The 20,547-nt window shown below is 35.0% G+C and overlaps 1 protein-coding gene across 1 annotated transcript in view; it reads left to right on the top strand.

Annotated features, from left to right (window-relative positions):
• The window catches only part of CFAP47 (cilia and flagella associated protein 47), a gene marked incomplete at both ends in the record, with an annotated part of 263,453 nt that overhangs the window by 161,209 nt on the left and 81,697 nt on the right, over positions 1-20,547 (top strand). Inside the window, 1 exon segment of the mRNA XM_079549119.1 lies at positions 11,492-11,589. Coding sequence (XP_079405245.1) covers positions 11,492-11,589 — 98 coding nt within the window.

Raw genomic sequence — 20,547 nt, 5'->3', positions numbered from 1 at the left:
ACTCTTCCACTCGACAAACATAGTTACTTCTTTTCTTTTCTTTTCTTTTCTTTTCTTTTCTTTTCTTTTCTTTTCTTTTCTTTTCTTTTCTTTTCTTTTCTTTTCTTTTCTTTTCTTTTCTTTTCTTTTCTTTTCTTTTCTTTTCTTTTCTTTTCTTTTCTTTTCTTTTCTTTTCTTTTCTTTTCTTTTCTTTTCTTTCCTTTTCTTTCCTTTTCTTTCCTTTTCTTTCCTTTTCTTTCCTTTTCTTTTCAGGCATGACTATTTTAGATTGATATTTTGAAACCTGAATACTTGCTTGTTTATCTGTAGAGAAAGATACTTTTGTATTCCTTTTCTGTTCTACAACAAGCTATATTAATTTTCTTCCACTGAACTTTTGACCTATGTTTTTCCGTGAAGACTACACACATCTGAGTCTCATGCTTGTTTGAATTGATTTGCCTGAGTCTCCTTTCTGCAATTTGCTACCAATAAATTTTCAGGGAGATAAACAATTTTTCCTTTATTACTCCATATAATGTCTTCTATGTTGTGTGGTTTACTAAAAGCCTGATTTGTAAGTGGTAAGTTGTGGATTGTCTTTCATATGATCTTTGCTTTTCTATATGCAGTTGAAGAGATAAACAGGTAAAAATGTGAGCAGGTTCTGTTCCTATGCCCTTTATGTTTTGAATCTGTGTTTTAAGTTAGATCATTCTGGTCTAATTGTAACAGAATTACCTTTCACAGTCTATTTCTAAATAGCGATCAAAACAAAATGGTTTACAGCCATACCGGGTTGCAGAGGCATGCTGGAAATAGAAGAATTGCACGTTTGAAAATTACAATTATTCCAGGAGAACAAAAATGAATTGAGTGAAGTTGTACATGCTTGGGTACTGTGGAGGCTAGGTCCATGCAACATTTAGAGAAAGTGTATTAATAAATAATTCTTAGAGATCCAAAATGCATTTCCATGCTCAGTTTGGAAAATCACTTTTTTTTTTTTTTTTTTTTTTTTAAACCCTTTTCAATTTCCTTTTCCCCCTGTTTTAACTACTTTAAAAACCCCTGTTTTTTGAGGGATTTGTGAAGGGTGTTGTTGTTTGGTGCTTTGTTTGTTTGTTTACGGCAAATTAGAATGAATTATAAAAATATGGTTGGAATTCCTGCTGATGTGTGTAGCTATGCCTGTGTTATTTAGGAAAATAACATAGGCACTATGTTTCTATGGCTTGCATAGTGTTTATACTATTTAGTGTTATAAATATTTATAGGATTGCTAGCACTGAACTCTCAGTGCTTAACAGTTCCTTATTTGTCTACCAATTTATTGAGAAATTAATAAGAGCAGTATTTATCAGTGTTACAATTTATGCTTCCTATTGTAAAGAAGATAGGGAGATAAAGCTCAGCGTCTGTAATTATGACAGATAACATCCATGAAATTAATAAAGGATTGGTTTTATTTAGTGTGGAAGCATGGAAACAAAATTATTTGATGGAAAGATTAATAGGATTTGACTTCATTTCTTATTTTATTGTAAACATAAATTGCGTGCAGAAATCTACAACGGTTTTACTGTAGCATAATGAAAATCTGCCTACTTAATTGTCAGGATTCATATGATCACTTTTTTTTTAATGGGTGTATAGAGAATTAAACAGTTTTTCTAAAATGGCTAAGGCTTTTAGATGCTCAAAGGAGACAGGCTGAAGAGGTCAGAAAGTGGTCAGAAAATTGTACTCAGTAATATCTTCTTCAGAGAGCAGACAGTTGTCATCATAGAGTAATCTTCATGTGTTTGTGTTTGCATTGCCTTTCATTTTAACTTAGGAGGCAAGATAAAATGTCTAGTGTGTGGCAGGGCTTGTAAAGGAAAGTGACTCAAATCGCAGTAAATGTGATTATAAGGCTCCTATCAAGATAGACGGCTGATATTAAGTAAGAAAATATATAGATACCTGTCAGATCTAATATCTTTGCATTTTCCTAGCTGTATATGTAGGAAACATTGCAGAAATACTATATCAGGGTTGATAAAACGCCGTTACTTAATTTTGTACTTTTGCCATACCACTTGTATTACACAAAAACAGATTTTTATTGGTATATGCAGAATTAGAATAATGAATGATGTTCAGAAATATCTACATATCATTAGTAAAGTATGATAGAGAATTTACAGTTGAACCCTGTCAAGAAGGGAGCTCTTTTCTCACTGTAGTCTCTTGTAGTTTTGTATAGTAAAATAAAAGTTAACTCACAGTTAAAGGTTTAATTAGAAGTTCATATATAGTCCAGGAAATATTGTTAAATTAGTTTACCATTTAATGCTCCTATCTATAAATTTTGTATTCAAAATGAGGCTATGTGGTGCTAATCATTTTTGGGGGAGTTAAATTCCCTTCCTTTAATGCTGTAAACTTTTCCTGATGCTTTTGTGTATCCTAATGCCCATCACTTGTTATCCTTTCCATTAGTCCATTAGTGCAGATTACTTTTAGAAGCAATTTTTTGTGAACAAGAATATTGTAATTCTTGTCTTTCCTTAGAAATCTTTCTGAAAAATATATATATTTGGCAATACTTTTTAAATGCATTTTAGAATCATACTGACTAATAGGTTTTTTGTGCTTTCATACGTCTTTTCATAGCTGCACAGTAATTACCTACTTTGTGGACATTTTTTTTTTATAAATTGTTTTTTTCCTCTCAAGTGTCTTGAATTGTTCTTCTCTCTCTCTTACTATGAAAATATATATTTTTCCCATTTAGACTAAATTATCCTAAGTGTCTTTTCTCTTTAGCCTCAGCTTCTTTCTTTGCCAAGTCTTTGAACTCTGGTAATTATAATAATCAAATAACATTCTTAAAGCAAATATAATTTATCTTCACATTAGAAATTAAACAGTGCTTTGCAAGCATCTTAGCATTATAAGCAACCAAAACACTTCACCATATCATTCTTCAATTATATCAAATTTATTCCAATTAGTGAAAGGTTCCAGTTCATCTTGCTTGGTATTCAAACTACTAAAGCCATTACATAGTAATCTTCCCATAAATTCCCCCAAAGTTTCTGTTTGTGATGGTGGTTCTAATTTTGAGTTTCATCTAACCAGTAGGAAAATTTTAATCTTCTGGACTAAAAATTATAGATTCAGACAGTAAATAATGAAATAGTAATATAAGGCAGTGTTTTGAGAAAGTCACAGGATAGAGATGTCTGATCTGCAGGGTACTCCCAAACAAACAGTCTCTCCTACTTCAGAGCTATTCACATTCCCAGAATCTGCTCAGTTTATTTTCAATGGCTCATACATGGCAGACTCCTTATGGAGAAGATTGCTTCATCTCCTTCATCAGTGAGTGTTCAGTGTTACGTAATGCAAGCCTGGGGTTCTTTTCAGTGTGTGGACACAAGCTTCTAATAAGGAAAGCTTCTGTTTGAGAAAGACCAGAGGAGGTCCACAAAGATGATTAGAGGGCTGGAGCACTTGCCCTTCGAATACAGGCTGAGGGAGCTGGGCTTGTTCAGCCTGGAGAAGAGATGGCTGCAGGGTGACCTCATTGCAGCCTTCCAGTAGCTAAAGGGAGCCTTATAAACAAGAGGGGAGCCAGCTCTTTGAAAGGGTAGATAACAGCAGGACAAGGGAAGTTTAAGTTGAAGGAGGGAAGATTTAAGTTGCGTGTCAGGGGGAAGTTTTTTGCTATGAGAGTGGTGAGGTGCTGGAACGGGCTGCCCAGAGAGGCTGTGGATAACCTGTCGCTAGAGGTGTTCAAGGCCAAGTTGGATGGGGCCCTGGGCAGCCTGGTCACCTGCCTGTGGCAGGGGGATTGGAGCTTGATAATCCTCGAGGTCCCTTCCAACTGAAGCCATTCTATGTTTCTATCATTCTATGAAAGCACGGTCAGGGAAGATTATTGACATTGTGGTCACAGTTTGTAAGGTTTATGATGGTACTTCAAATTTATTCCTCTAAGATATGTCTCTCAAATAAATGACAACTATTAATACAGTGTATTCTTTATTGTTTCGTGAAATCCAGTGCATTTTGATTTGTGATGCTAAAGAGTGCAGAATTACTTTTCAGTATTTAGAATCATAGAATCACTCAGGTTGGAACAGACCTTAAAGATCATCGAGTTCAACCAAGACCTAACCGTACTACCTGAACTCTAATAAACCCTCTGCCAAATCATGTCCCAGAGCATTAGAGCTGTCTTAAACTTTTGTGCACTTCCTGTTCACGTATGTCGCATTGCCTGCAAAGCATAAAAATCTGAGGGAGCCTAATGCCAAATATATTACTTGCATTATCATCTACTTTTGAACTTTGGATTAAATCTATACTTGTGTCACAAGTGGTTGGTATTTAAATGATGTACTAGCATATATTTAATAGAACCGTAGAACATCCAAAGTTGGAAGGGACCTGTAAGGATCATGGAGTCCAACTCCTGGCTCTACAAAGGACCACCCAAAATTCAAACCATGTGTCTGAGAGACTTGTCCAGAAGCTCCTTGAACTCTGACTGTGTGGGGCTATGCCCACTGCCCTGAGCAGCCTGTTCCATGCCCACTGCTCTCTGGTGAAGAACTTCCTAACATTCAGCTTGTCTCTCCCCTGATGCAGCTCCATGCTGTTCAGTATCCTCTGAGCTTACTCGTCATGCCACAATTTCCTCAGGAAACGCTATGTCAATTGTAGCTGATAGTAAATTTATGTAGATAGCTCTATGCAAATTACATATACAGTATTTCAATTATTTACTGAATCCTGTAAGAATGCAATTAATGTCTGAGGAGTATTAAAATATTATTTCAAGCAACGTTACAAGGAATGCATTAAATGAATATTCATTGGTAGTGTTACTCAAACGTGTTTATTTGCAGAAAATAACATTTTAGAGCAAAGTTTGTCTTGCCATGTAATGCAAAAGCATTTTTAAAAGCCATGCAGACTGTTTACTTTTACTGGAAAAGTATAGCTCTCAGGTGAAAAAACTTAAGCTAAAGAATACAAGTGTCAACTTTAAATTATTAGTTACCTTGCAAGAAGAAAATACAGATACATTGCTTTTCCAAGGATGAGCTATTCCTCACATAGTAAAAATGGATATTAGTATCTGCCTTTTTGCATCATTTTGAGGTTCTAGCATAATAGAATTGCAACATTCTCATAATGTGTTAGTGTTAGCTTTCTCCATAAATTAAGTTCACAGTTTCTTCACATGGAAAATAAATCTGGGGAGAAATGTCTAGAGTCAGTTAAAATAACATTTAATTTATAAGTTGTTTTCAGTGAAGTGATGTGTCTGCTGAAACAGAAAAACTGCATTTCTCAGCTGGAATAATCAGGTTTATCTAGAGAAACATTAGAAGAAATACTCAAAGTCTTTTGTAAAACATGTTTTCTGTGTGTCTTTGGACATATTTTAACTAGTTAGATAGTTGGCATAGATGTGAGGTTTTTGTTGAATAAGTTGGAAAAAACACATTAAATTTATGTTAAACGTATTAGCTATAAATATATAATGATAGAAAAACTTAAGTTGTCAGGAAAAGACTGCAGGAGAAATATTAGGTCTTTTTTGTATAATTGTTAGATTGCTAAGGCCAGTCATATTTGAAAAATGAGCAACATAAGTCTTCATCTAGCCTGTTTGAAATAACTCATTTTTAAAAATCTTTATTCTTCATCTAATAAAACAAACTAAATAGACATGAATCATATGTATAGCTGCTGAGTTTTCATGAGCAACAGCTCTTGTCTCTTAGAGATGACTCCAGTGATTGCATATGGGCACAAAGAAGTCAACATTTTGATTTTTCCAATCCTAGCAGTGAAGAGCTCTTTATATGTTGAGAATGATCAGATATTTACATATTATAGAGGAATGAGTAAAATGTCTTTTAAACTTTAATTTCGTGTTCTATAAAGTACAATAACATACAGTAAGAACAACATTTAGGTTATCCACCTAAGGAGAATTTATATAACTAATAGCCTTGAAAACTTTTTGTAAAATCAAGAAATCAAGATGTTTTATTCCCTTGCCTGTTACTGCTAAAAAACACATCCCAGAAGACACATCTAAGAGCATTCTTGATGATGTACCTAAAGCTAACCTTGAAATTATTTCTTTCATTCCTATACCAGCTCTGCAAATGTTAGGTAAAAAAAGGCAAAAGAACACACATTGTAATTGAAAATATCACTTTAATTCATCCTTTTGCTTAAATAATCATACTTATAATGCCAATATGAGAAGTCTGTAAAACTGGGATAAGGCATTTGAAATAATTTTATTTATTTAGCATTACAATTTATTTCTTTCATCAATATCTATGCTTTTAAAACACCCGCAAGGCCTAGAATTTTCTGGAGACCAAGGCAAATCTTTCTTTATCATCAGTGATGTGCAATCCAGCTGAATGATAGACAGCTGTATCCTAATCAGGAGAGAAGTATCTTTTCTATTTTTAACCCAATATATAACTGCTGATGCTTGGCAGCAAATTTAAAGGGTGACACGGCAGATACAGGATGAAAGGTAATTTTAGGGAAAGGACAAGAAAAGGGGAAAAAGAACAGAAATCTCAGTTTGTGGCTGACAAGACAGTAACGTATTCTCATCCAAATGAGCAGAGGAGAGCATTTTGCCAGTAAAAGGAAGGGGAATTCACAACTGCTTACTCTTTGGGTGTAAGAGATTATTCTTCTATGCCATTGCCTCAAAGCTTGCTGATGCTCAAGACCAGGGTTAAGAAATCCTTTGTCAACGAGAGAGAGAGAGAGAGATAAGCTGCAGATTAGTGGCCAGGAAGCAGTCTTTTGTGTGGGTTTATCTCAAGGGAGATAGCCATCTCAGGGGGTGCTGCACAAACAACTATGAAATGAGGTTTACTGACATGAGAAGCCTCACGACCTGCCTCTTTCCCTCCTGAACTTGCTCTGCACCCTACCTGCTTGCTGCCTAAGGCTGGCCATGCAGATGCTGCTCTGCCCCGAAAAGGTTTCTGACAACAGATTCCTCATGACGTGATGCCTGCATGAAGAAGAGCAAAGGTGTCTGCTGTCAGAAGCCTCACGAGCTGATGCCTGCATGCTGATGGACTCTCCCCTGGGCCTTCTACCAGACACCTGCTGATTCCTCCCGGACTTACTCTGTACCTCCCAGACCTACCCAGTACCTGCACCTTCTTGCTGCCCAAGGCAGGCCACGCTGCTGCTGCTCTCCCTCTGTGCTTTTGCCTCAGGTCATTGGAATGGCGTGCAACAGGGCCGATGCTGGATCCTGGTGGTGACTGTTCCCGCTTCACGCAATTCTTGCTTCTTTCCTATCTTTTCTATTGCCCGCCTTTCTTCCTCCATCACCCTAATACATAATAGTGTCCGTACTCTCTTTTTCCATCTCCCTGATTAAAATCTGTGATAAACTGGTCAGACATTTGAACCATTGTTTCTTAATCTCACGTCAGGTATACATCAAAAGTATATATCAAAGTACCTCCTCTCCCTCCTACAAATTGGAGTGAGACATCGGTAAATGATCCAAAGTATAAGATTAATAGTATATGGCTCTAACAAATGCAGGTTTGTTAAGCCAAATTTTATAACAATTTGAAAATTACACAAGCAAATGAAGAAATCTCTACAGGAGAAATTCGTTTGCATTACTGAAAAGTAGGGCAAAATTCTTGGCTGGCTAGATGTTCAACTATGGAGGAAAAAACAATGATTTTGGCATGTCATGCACATCAGAATGAGACTTGGAATGCACCAGTGAAAATTTTAACCTGAAAAGTATACTAACAGCTCAAATTTAATTTTCATGTAAATTACAATTTAATAGTTGTCTTTTAAATAAATAATCTTCTATTCTCAGAAGTAATTACTAGAGATAAATATTAATAAAAAAAATTGCCTTGCTGCTATGAAGGAATAGATACATGAATATGGATTTTTTTCTTCAAATTCTGGGTAACTACATGTAATAGGAATTATACAGCTTCCCAGGCTTCAAGTTCTTTTATATATGAAAAAATAAAGGTAAGTTCTAAAAGATGAAAAAAATAAGCTGTTTTATACTAATATAATTTGAATTTGCAATTTCTGACATGAAGAGTCCTGCTTTGCACTAACCATTAATGGCAGATGCTAGACCATAACTAGCAAGGGCAGAATCCTACTGATGAAGGGAGAGGCTGAGGGAGAAGAACTGTGAACATTAAATTGTTTGCATAATGTTCAGAAGATATTTGTTCACTGCTTTTTAGTGCTGGTGATTTCTCTGTGAAGTACTAACCAAACTTTGTTTTGTTTCTTTTAATGAGATCTGACAAGATCATGACCTGTTGCTTGCATGAACCAGGTTAAGCATTTTTCTGTTGTTGAAATCTGAATGATAAATACAGGCCTGAAGTCAAGCCAGGTTTATCTCCTATAATGGACATGGATGAAGGCCACAAAGATGATCAGAGGGCTGAAGCACCTCTCCTGTGAAGGAAGACTGAGGGAGCTGGATTTGTTTGATATGGAAAAAAAAAAGGGTTCTGGGGAGACCTCATTGTGGCCTCATTGTAGGCGGAAAGGAAAAGTCTTTGAAAAAAAATGGGAGATTTAGGTTAGCTGTTAGGGGGAAATTCTTTCCCCAGAGGGCGGTGAGGCGCTGGCACAGCTGCCCAGAGAAGCTGTGGTGCCCCATCCCTGGAGGCGCTCAAGGCCAGGTTGGATGGGGCCCTGGGCAGCCGGAGATGGTGGGGGGCAGCCCTGCCCACGGCAGGGGTTGGGGCTGGGTGAACCTTAGGGTCCATTCCAGCCCAAACCATTCTGTGATTCTACACTCTTGCCCTGAGAAGAGGCTTGAAAAGCATTCAAAATATCAATGCCAGTTTAGAGATGAAGTTGTGTAATAAATGTGCGTGTGTTTATGTTTACAGTAGTATTCCTTGTTTTGGGATGTAAAAGTTGTAAGTACATCACATTCTGAATTGAGACATCTTAGGTGAGGGAAAAGACATCATCTTGGAACATTTCTGAGTTAGAATAAAAATTTTCTAAAGCGGACAGAAGTGTCTATTTCTACTGCCTGTTTTTTAACATGAGGAAAACAAAAAACAAGAACAGATTTAATCTTGGTCTGTTATTCCTATTTGACAGTTCTGATGCTTGTAAAAATGTTTAAAAGTTTATACATGAAAAAAGATACACATGTAAAAGCCACAGTGAGAAAACTAAACAAAACCTCCAAACACACACAAAACAACATTTATAGTCAAAATGATATTTCAAAAATAGAGGCTGGATAATGTAGAATAGGGTTCTTTTTAAGAAATCTACATTTTTACCATTCTACCCGCTACTATGTCTAACATATCCATTTTTAAAAGGGTAGCATCAAGGTGTATGGGGAGAGCTGGATAGGGGCAGCTAATGAATGCCTACCATAATGCAACTAGGTCACCTCATGGCAATAAATGTTGTCTTCCGAAACTTCTGGTCAACATTAAATTTCGAAATATTTGACCTAATTTTATCTACCTTGATGTTGGTACCAGACTAAGAAAAGAAAAAAAAAGAAAAAAAAAGAATAGCCCCAAAGCCCATAACCTTCTGGTGCATACATTAGCAAAGGACTTATAGCAGACTTATTTTCAGTCATGCAAGTTCTTTGAATTTGAACCAGAAACAACAACCTACAACTTAGAGAACATTCAAGAGCAATGGTTGTGAGCAAAACCCAAGGTTTTATTTTTTTAACAGTGCAAGTTGGTGGTAAAAGCAACCATTCAGAAATACTCTTATTGAGTAAAAGTTGACAGAGCATCAGTTTACACAAATTTTTTGAGTAATGCTAAACAACACTTGTATGAATATGAGTTTAGTAAATAATTCACATCAAAAGATCCTCCTTACACAGAGAACTGCCAGTTGTTTTTTTTCCCCCAGATGTTATGAAAACTGTTTAAATAAAACATTTCATTTAGAGAAGTGTTTAAAAATCTGAACACTATTTTCAAATGCGCACAATGTATTTTCTCTCAAACACAATAGTGATTTCACAGAAAGGTAATTCTTAGGCTGTGATGTGATGTGCATTTAATGTCTCTGGAAAAGAAAAAAACCCAAACAAACAAACAAAAAAACCCACTTAATTTTCTAAATCTGATTAGAATAGGATGAGAAATGGATCTAAGCATTCAAATGGATGAAAATTCAAATGCAAATAGACACTTTTGAGTTCCTTACAAAAAGAAAAAAGAATTCTTAGTAGCTCAGAATACTTGAACTCAAAACTATAAAGAAAGCTACTAGACCTAAAAGCTATGCTTTTATTGTCAGAGTCAGGAATTAGAGTAGCTTTATGCAACTTGTGTGACCGCAACTAATGAATTTATACATAAAAACATATAGTGTATATAATATATAAACAAAAAAATCAAGTGAATTATAATGTCTACATGATGGTAATTATGAAGTATACAAAAATTGTTTAGGAAAGTTAAGACTGCAACGGAAAACTCTTCTGTGGCTTTATAAATTATCTCCAGATTTCACAGAGGAATGTGGCAAAAATCCAGGTATGGAACGAAGGCTCAGAGCTTTCTTGTCTGAGCTTATGACCATTCAGTGTTATAAGGTTTGGTGCATTTCAGCTTTTGTACATATTGTGAGAATTTCCCACTGCTCCTTTTTGGACTAGCTAATACAAAGTACTGACTGGAGTCAAATCTTCTGGTTTTCTGAACAGTTTGTCCTGTGACTACATGTGTGATTATAGAGTTTATAGCATTGGGTTTTTTTGTTTGTTTGTTTGTTTTCTTTTGTTGTTGTTTTTTGACCACAGTCTTACAAGACAATGTTAAGAAAATTTAGAATATGATATCTAATAATATATTGTTGATGCTCTGTTGTTTTGATGCGTGTATTCAGCATCTTTTTCCTTTCGCTTGAGTGCAATCTTGGTTGTTATAAAAATATTTAGAGCTCAGGAAAGACAAGCTGATAGGAAAAAATAAATTCCAGTAGAAATCATGTATGAACATGTTTGAACCTGTATATGAGGATGGATTCCATGTAACTGAAAATTCTGATCTGTTTAACAAATAACACAGATTTTGAATCTATTGTGAATTACCTTTTACTTAATTAAATCAATTAGATTTTTAAAATTTTTTCCTTTTTGAAGGAGAACAGTTGTGAATCAATGATATTTAAAATTCTAAAACAATATAATATTCAAGTAAACTCATTTGCCAAAGTGTTCTTTCCTTTCAATTTGTGTATATATTGATTTTGTTACTATTTTGAACCCAGACGAGAAAAGATTAGATAGGGCAGTTGACTGACAGCAATTAAATCAATCCATGATTTTCTTTGTCTCAAACGAACAATGACTGGCAGTTCTGATAAAAGCCAGAATTTCTCATTGATTTGAATGCTGCTAGGAGTGATCACCTCGTGAGATGATTTATGGAACCTTTTATTCTTTTGTACGTAGGAGGAAGTTCTTCAAATTGCAAAGTGTGGTTTTCCTTAAAGATTAACAGCATACCTGCGGCACCTGAAAGGAAGATAGATGTGAAATGCAGAGCTCTGGTAAGATTACTCTAAATGTTTAATTTTTTTTCTATTGCATTAGGAGAAAACATAATTTTATTATTGTTCTGGCTGCTACCACAGAAGATTTATTGGTTTTATTAGGTGACCACCTGGTTTTTGCATAATAAAACTCAGTACTTACTGTAAGACCTCACATAAGCTCAGTGATGTGAACTCCAATTGATGCTTGAAAAAAAATGGTTACTTTACCCTATTTAAATAATTATATTCTTCTGCTGTAATCTACATTTAGTTTTAGATATTAGATGAATTTGAAATCCATAAATATTTCAAGCAGTTTACATATTGACCACAGTAGGGTAAGTCTCTTTTGGTACCTTCCTCCTTACACATGCAAAATTGTTTTGTCATTTGGATTTCATTAATTATTGGAATGTACTTAATCATATCTGTATTACTAGATAAACATATACCTTCACTCTCAATAAAGTAATTAAATTATGTTAGGAATTTTAGAAAAACGACTGCATGATGTTAACATAACATTAAATAAATCATATGTTTCAAAGCAGTCAGGTGTATAAAGATAAAATCTCTCTTGATTTTCAGAGCTAGTATTTTAATTATATTCTTTAAATGGTTGTTTATTTTATTACCTAGTAGCCCTGCTTTCTGCATGAACTGTAGACAGAGAAGAAATAATGACTAGTAGTGATGCAAGTACTAAGGGATTACCTCTTCCAGTGATAGATGCTGGGGAGGGAAAAATGTCTCCTCACTTGATTTTGTGTGACAAAGTCTGTTTATGTGGAGAAAAATACAAAAGAAAGTAAACACAAAAGCTAGAATGAAATAGTTTGCAATTTGAGACTTTGGAAAAAATGATGTAGATTTTTGTCCTGTGGCACCATGCCTTGTCTTGTATCATTTTCTGCTCTGAAAGTACTATAAGGAAATGGTAAGAGGAAAAGCTTCAAATTATATAATTGATTGTATTTTATTGTATCTTGTCAAGGGGCATTTTAACTCTGCCTCATAATTTTGAATATAATTCAGTGTGAAAACTTGTAAAAGGCAATTACAGTAAAATCCAACAAATTTTTACAATGTATGGGGTAATTAAATTATTGACTTGAATGGGGAAAATTTCTTCCTAGTGAAAATGGGGAAAATTCCTTCCTAGTGAAAATGAAGACAAAAAAAAGTAGTAGATAGAAGTAGATATACCCCTTCTTCAGAACTCTGTGGGAAATCTTGTGAAAAAACAAAAACAAAAACACACTGATGAAGATGGACAGAAAAATTTTTTTGAAGATGACAGAAAGATTCTTGACTTATAGTACACATGGTTACTGTTACAGAATGGTCTGAATTGACTGATTGTATGCCAGGCAGTTTGTTTTGGAACAGGAGTGCTTTCTGTCTTTAAAGAGCCTGGGATTATTTTAGTTAATTTCCGTAAAGAACTAATACAGTCTATGAGTACTAAAAACTGGTCAAATACAAGCAGATAGCAAATAGTGTTTGTGCTACTATTACTGAAATATTATTTGAAGGTCTGGTTTTCATGTGTTAAGAATTGTACTGAATACTGGAAGGAAATCAAAAGAAATACATCAGAAGCATGGAAAACTAGCTGGAGTATGTACATATAGTGTTGTAACTTTGTAGCTGTTAAGAGTTTTCTGTTCAGTCTTTCCATTGCATTAATAATGTCCTTTGCCTTGACTTTGAAGGGCTTACTGAGCATTGTGAATGAACCATCAATTTTATTTTTAGATCTGTCTTTTATTTTAATTTGATGCCCCCTGGTTATTGAAATACAGCAGCCAGAGAATAGTTAAACCCTATCCACTCTCTTCATGCTACTCATGATTTTGTAGACTTCTGTAATGTTCTTTCTAACTTACCTCTCTTCCAAGATGAAGAGTATGATAAGGTATTAATTTTATTGATATTTCTCACTTCAAACTTCTAGTATTTCTCCAAAAATACTAAGAAAATTAAACAGATAAAATCAGTAGAGAAAGATAGAAAGCCATTTGGATTTTAGCAGTGCTTGTCCTCTATCTGCATTAGTCAAAGTGAAGATGAGATAATTAAGTGGCGTCTTAAGAAATATAACTTCTTAAAAAATTCACATGGAACATAGAAAAAAACACAGAAGTTTTCCATGAATGAAATTCAAAATGTCAGATGAAAAGTAATAAGAGTTGTTAAATACCATTAACCTTTTAAAATGATTCATAGCACAGCCTCTTATATCAAAAGTCAATCTGTGACAAACTCTGTGACAAACTTGCTTGATGGCTATGCCTGACTATAAGAAACCACTGGCAAAACCACTGAAATGAAATCTTAGAAATGCTGTTAGACAGATCCCATTATTTGTCTCAGAAGTCAAGTGAGCTGTCTTATTCATAACCTGCAATTGCTGTTGGGAATTGTAACAGTAAATATGGAGTTGTGATGCTGTGATTCTAAAGCACTTAAATAAAATAAGAGATTTTGTCTTCTTTATCTATTAATAGAAGAATATTTTGCCAAGTGAGAGAATAGCTTCTGCTCTTGAGAAAGCAGAATAACTCTGGGTCTTGGTTCCAGTTCTTCATCTTTTTCTGTTTAGTGTATACATGGCAAACATCCCTGAAATTGGAACTAGTGCTGATCTGCACCCCTGGAAACGTAAGAATTATTATAAATATTTTCCAGCACGAAAATGTGAATTCTAGCAGCCAAGACCTACATGTAGCCTCTAGTGAAAGGGCTGGCAGAGTGAAGTAGTCCAGTGTGAGAAGCTTTTAGTTTTCATATTTACAGCCTGCTCCCATTGCTAACTTTATTATCACTGTTGAAGGTGCACAATGAGACTGAGCAGTGAGTGGGATCCTGAACAAATAGGAAGGTCTGGTTTAGCTAAATTTCATTTTGTGAAATAAGGATTCTTTAATTTTCCTACATTTGTGTTCAAATGACCTTGGCTATGCCTTCTAAATAATTAGGAATTCAGCTTTCATTTTCTTTGAGGGTTTTTTTGTTTTTTTTTTTTTAGTATGCTGTATACTTGTAAAAGTCCACAGAAAACCCCAAAATACGAGAAGTGATATCAGCTCTCTAATCAAGAATGTTGCTATTTTGTTATGCTCTGATTAAATAGATGGATTAATCAATATTCCTGAATTCAGCCTCATAGGCAGCTGAATATCACACAGTTGCTTGCTCGGTTCCTTGCTCTGGAAAGGGAGAAGCACAAAAGTTAGAAAACCAGGGCATTTAAACTAGTCCTATTCTCAGGCCTGCTCTTCAAATTCTTCTCACCCAAAACTGAATTTGATCTTCCTTTCTAATGGATGTATATTTATCACTTAGAGGTAGCAGCCATCTAGTCTGTTTTAATTACATAACTTTTTTTACAGAATTGCTGCATAAGGGATTGTACACAAAATGTGTTAATTTTCTCAAGGTAACACCTCTTTCCTAGCTCATTTATTTCTCATTCATTTGCTTGAAGTGAACCTGCAAGAAAGGAGGCATCTGTGTTAGCCTCTAAGTTCATAGTAATAGCATGCTATTTGAGTGTCTCCTGATTATTCCCATTTAGTTTCACTTATATTGCCCAGCAATCCTGGAGTGCATGCACTGAATCTCTTGGATGAAATTTAGCTGGAAGATGAACTTATCTAATGTTCTCCAACTACAAGTGGATGCTCTGTTCGTTGGAGTGAAAGGACTACTTGAAAGTATACAAAAAAAAAAAAAAAGCACAACTTGTACTAGTCTACATGTCTACTCCTTTTGGGCCTCACTGCATGCTAAGATAGCTAAATTTTTGCACACAATCTTGTAAACTTTCCAGCCAAAAGAAATGCCATGATGTTTTCATGAGTTTAAATATCCTGGGAACTGTGTTATGTCAGTGGATGAGGATAACGTGGAGAGCTTGTTAAAACCCAACCAGATATAAAGCAGATACAACTTAAAGTTTAAACTATGCTTCATTTTCATTTATTATTTTTCTATTTATTATTTATAGTAAAAAGCATGAATTAAGAATGCATTTTGTAATTTTGTAACTTCTGATACATTTTTAATTGACATTTTTGTTCAGACATTCACTTAAGACTAAAAGCCCATGAATTTTAGATGATTTGATTTATTTAAAAAGAAAAAAAAAAGATATTCCGTATTGTTTCTGAATCAGAGTAAGGAGTGACTGTACTGTGACAGGATGGACATATCTCTGGTATTTATGTAATCATCATCCTTAGTAGAAAGGAGGGGGTCAGTATCTGTTACTGTCTGAAGGCTGTTCTTCAGCTTTTTTAAAATGGAAATGTTGTATGATTTAAATTCCCATGAAGGCATGCAAAAGTCATCAGAGCCAAATATTAAAAGAGGAGCTCAAGTCATTGAGGCTGTGTTAGTTTCCAGAGCTAGGTGCGTAAAAGTGACTTAAAGGTCATACTTTTGGTACCCTGTGAAAGTTACTTTTATTGTACAAATTCCAGCGAAAGTTGTTTGTGAGAAAAGTGAGGTACAGATTAGCACCATGCATTTCGTGGAAAGCAGTAGTCATTGTGTACTTAGTAACGGGGAAAATAGAGTACAGCGAGAAGCTTTCAAATGACAAATTACCATTTGTTCATTCACATTCCTAAGTCATAGTTATTAATTAAAAAACATTGCCAGGTATTGCAAGTTGTTTGTACACTTGCAGTTTCTTTATTCCTACATGTAGAGAAAATAATCAAATTCTAAAAATTTTGCCAAATGGACATCAAGTATCTTCAGGTATTACTAGCATTGCAACAATTTAAAAAATCTATTTTTGATTACTGAATTCTACATTAATGTTTACTATGGATTTCCTTATTGGCAGTGGTAGTAAAGAGGTTGAATTTAGTCTGATAATTCAGATTCATGGTCTCTTTGAAAAATGGAGTTTAAACTGAATGGATCAATATTAATAGATTGCCTTGAAAATGGCATCTAATGGATTTATTCAGATTGTGTGTAGAGGTCAACAAGTAATCAGAAACTAAAGCTTTTGCGTAAAATGCCTAAATGGCTGTAACCGTTGCTTCAACCCCACGTACTCTTCAGTGGCTGTCTAAATCACGTAGAAAAGTCTGTGTATATTGCTGAGTCATTAACTCAAGAGACTTTCCAACACATACATGTATTTGAAGAATAGTTTTGGCTTTCTTGAAAGGAAATATCCAATACATAAGCTCCAAGTAGTATCTGAACAATAGAATGAAGCCTGAGGGGAAAGTCTGTTTTGAACACTGAGTTCTTAGTTTCTGCTTCAATAAAACCAAATGCCTGGAAGGGATTGAGCTTGGTTTCTCTGTAAGAGACAATAGCTTGGTCTCTACTCTGCCAAGTCCCTGACTGTTAGGACTTAAAAGTTGATATTCTAACTCTGAAGCATGCTACCCATCTCCTCTTCCATTAGTGTTCTTGCTGAGTTAAAACTTTCCCCAGTGTTGCCATTTACAATGGCTCCCAAATTTGTGCCACTCATACACTGTTTTTGCTCTTTTCAGTAATAATTTTAAAGGATCACTGTTCTAGTCTTCACTTTTAGCAAGATTTTCACGTGCAGATATAAGAAGAGCAAGCTGCTTACATTACCAGTTAAAGCCTCCTCATTCTTGACAGTCTCTGGAAAAAAAATGCAATAGTCTGTTCTGTATAATCCATACACAGCAGATGGTGACTGTATGATGTATATTAAAAAAAGGTGAAATAGAAATTCACTGATATTTTTCTGAAGTTTTAAAACTGAAATCCTGGGAAGATACCTTTTACTCTATAGAAAATGTATGATGAAAGAACGGCTTATATCCAGATATACGGGTAGGCTAAAAAAGATACATTTGGGGGCACTGTGGTAGTGGTTCTTTCAGGGTCATCTTCTAGGTACTCAAAACTGAGCAAACAGAAATACAGAGAGATCTTTATTTAAAGGGCTTTATATCTTTACTCATGAATACATGGTTCTCTTCCCATACTGCCCCTTGAAGAGAGAGAAATTGCATTCTGGCTGATACTAGAACTAGTAAGACTGCATAGAGAGACTGGGAGAATGCAAAAGTGTACCTTGGTTAAGACTGCTGTAATTTTAGCTCCTTCAGAAGTTCTAGTAGCAGATATCAGTCACTGATATATACGTTGGTGTTAATGTTATTAATAGATATTCTGTGTGATATAGTAAACTTGTATTACTTTCTGAGAGAACTTACTCTGATAATATTAAAGGAATGTGTATGACAGATTACTCTGAGAACCTTTAATATATCACATCTGGAAGACAAAATTAATAATGCAGCATTTATTTTTGTATGTGAGACTTTTATCTTTAAGGTTTTCTGATCGTGTATTTCATTATAAAACATAGAACTGGATTGATAATTCTTACAGAGACTATTTCTTCACATTTCTATTTATTTCTGCTTTCAGAAAAGCTATGAATATTTAAGAAATTCTGTCTGAATTATAATCTGGACACCTTCTGACTGCTGAGAGTGTTTATACATGTAAAAAATAGAAGTTGCCTTCAGAAGAAAGCTTCTGAGATTTTGGAGAGATCTACTTTTACTTGGAAAATTCATGAGAATTGTTGTTTTCAGTGAAAACTATTTCATTTTTGTTCTAGAATGTTCTCTATGTGTTTTATACCAGCAATAATTACAGTGTCAGTCTTTTAAATTGCAAAGAAACTTGTTTCCTTAATGATTAGAAATTCTCTCTTTAGACCTATGTAATGAAAGTTACAGTAGACAGAAGATCTAAGGCATCTAAATTAATTATCATTTTACTGCTGCTGATGGAGCAATTTGGTGCTGGTGCTGATACCGAAGCGGAGATGTAAATTGTCTCATTAGTATGATTGTAAAATTTAAAGAAAATTAAATACCGGTTACTAATAGTTGGTTACTTATTAAAAAAAAAAAAAAAGAAAAAAGAAAAAAAAAAGTACTATTTGTTAGCTCATATTAGCATGGGCACAGAATAGGAGCAGATAAATAGAATATTTGCTTCCACTCATGGAACTGTAGTCATTAGTGACAGAATATGCAGTAATCAGTTATTGCTGCTATTCTACTGTAGTTTCATTAGATTCTGGTAAGCAATTGTAAGTTTGTTTTTACTGACTGCTTCTGAAAATCTCAGAAGCACAGCATTATGAGAAATATTGATCACTTTCTTTTCTTGACGAGCCCTGAGCTTGCTCATAGCTCAGCATTTCACTGATGTAATCTTTGTCATGTTTGTAGCTTTGTGCTTGAGAGCTTCCTAACCTCACCACATCAAATTTTCACAGAATAATAGAATTATTTGAATTGGAAGGGACCTTTAAAGGTCATCTGGACAACTCCCCTGCAATGAACAGAGATACCCACAGCTACATCAGTGTGCTCAGATTCCATTCAGCCTGACCTTGAGTGTGTCCAAGGACAGGCCATCCACCACCTCTCTGGGCAACCTGTTCCAGTGTCTCACCACCCTTATCATAAAAAACTTCTTTCTTATATCCAGTCTGTATCTCCCCTGCTTTCATTTCTGAAATGGGAAACCACTTCCCTTTGTCCTATTACAGTCCCTTTCTTTCTTACAGCCCCCATTTAGATACTGACAGGCTCCTCACAGATCTCACAGGAGTCTTCTCCAGGCTGAACAGCCCCAGCTCTCTCATCCTGTCCGTGTAGCCGAGGTGTTCCATCCCTTAGGTCATTTTTGTGGCCCTCCTCTGGATACACTCCAACAGGTCCATAACTCTCCCATATTGAGGACTCACCAGTGCAGAGTAGAGGGGCAGGATCACCTTCCCTTGACCTGCTGACCACGTGGTATTTTTTATCATTCATTAATAATCCACTGCCTGAACTCTTTTTTATCTAATTATATTGCAGATGCCTACATGATCATGAATACAACTGTATAAATCAGAATGATGCATGAAGAAAGAAAAATGCTAAATGCATTAAATGAATCACAGAGACTATCATTAAGCCCAGCCACACATTTGGCAACTAAATTTTCAATTCAGTATAGTATACTCATGGTAAAATTACAAGTTTCAACCCCCAAAATCCTAAATGAAATAAAACTACGAATTAAAACTTTCAGTCACTGAACATTGACTACTGTCTCTATACATAAGATTTAGCCTAGCCATGTGAGAAATGAAGTTATTTGAAAACTGGTATTATCCTAAAATTCTGCATCTCCTGAACTTCCCTGAAAGTGTTAGTTACAAATGATGTTCTGAAGACTGATTCTGGGGGCAAATATCTGTGTCATCAAACACTAGAGTAAGAATTGAATATTACCTTTACATTAGACATAACAGATGCTCTAGAAATGCAATAGTAATTTATTGGTGTCTTGATTGAATTATCTAAGAGCAGTATATTTCTAACTTAGAAATGCTGCTCTTTCTAGTGCTTTTATTGAGAGATACTGAATTTAAGTAAGCTATAGAAAGTGGAATTTTGATCTGACAATATGGATATGACTTAGTCTGTGAAGTAGATCAGACATTTTGAAGAAAAGAGAAGTGCCTCTTTTTTGAATCAGGAAGCCTGGATTTACTTAAGTGTAAGCCATCCAAAACAGTCCTTTTGTACAAAAACTGTAAAAACATCTCTTGATTTGATTCAAACTGTGCTTTCCACTGTTGACATTCTAATATACATCTCATGTGTTACATGCAGTTGCACAGCAAAGTTACCTATGAGAGTGATGAATAGAAACTTCACAGAAAACTGTCAGTTGCAGAGTTGTAGTTCCCAAAAATGGTGTTGACAGAACAGATATAAATGATTTTCCTTTAAAATCCTCTGAAGATGAGTTTGGTCCTTTGCTACATTAACACATTAGCAGATGTCTCCTTCTATATTGGGTGTACTAATGGGAAAGATTAACCTAGTGTTACGTTTTCGATACTGCTCTCTAACCTGCTTTAGCTGTGATAATTCAGGTTAC

This window comes from Tetrao urogallus (genome assembly GCF_951394365.1).
Source record: "Tetrao urogallus genome assembly, chromosome: 1".
Lineage (NCBI taxonomy): Eukaryota > Metazoa > Chordata > Aves > Galliformes > Phasianidae > Tetrao > Tetrao urogallus.
This window is presented reverse-complemented; position numbering and strand designations above follow the sequence as displayed.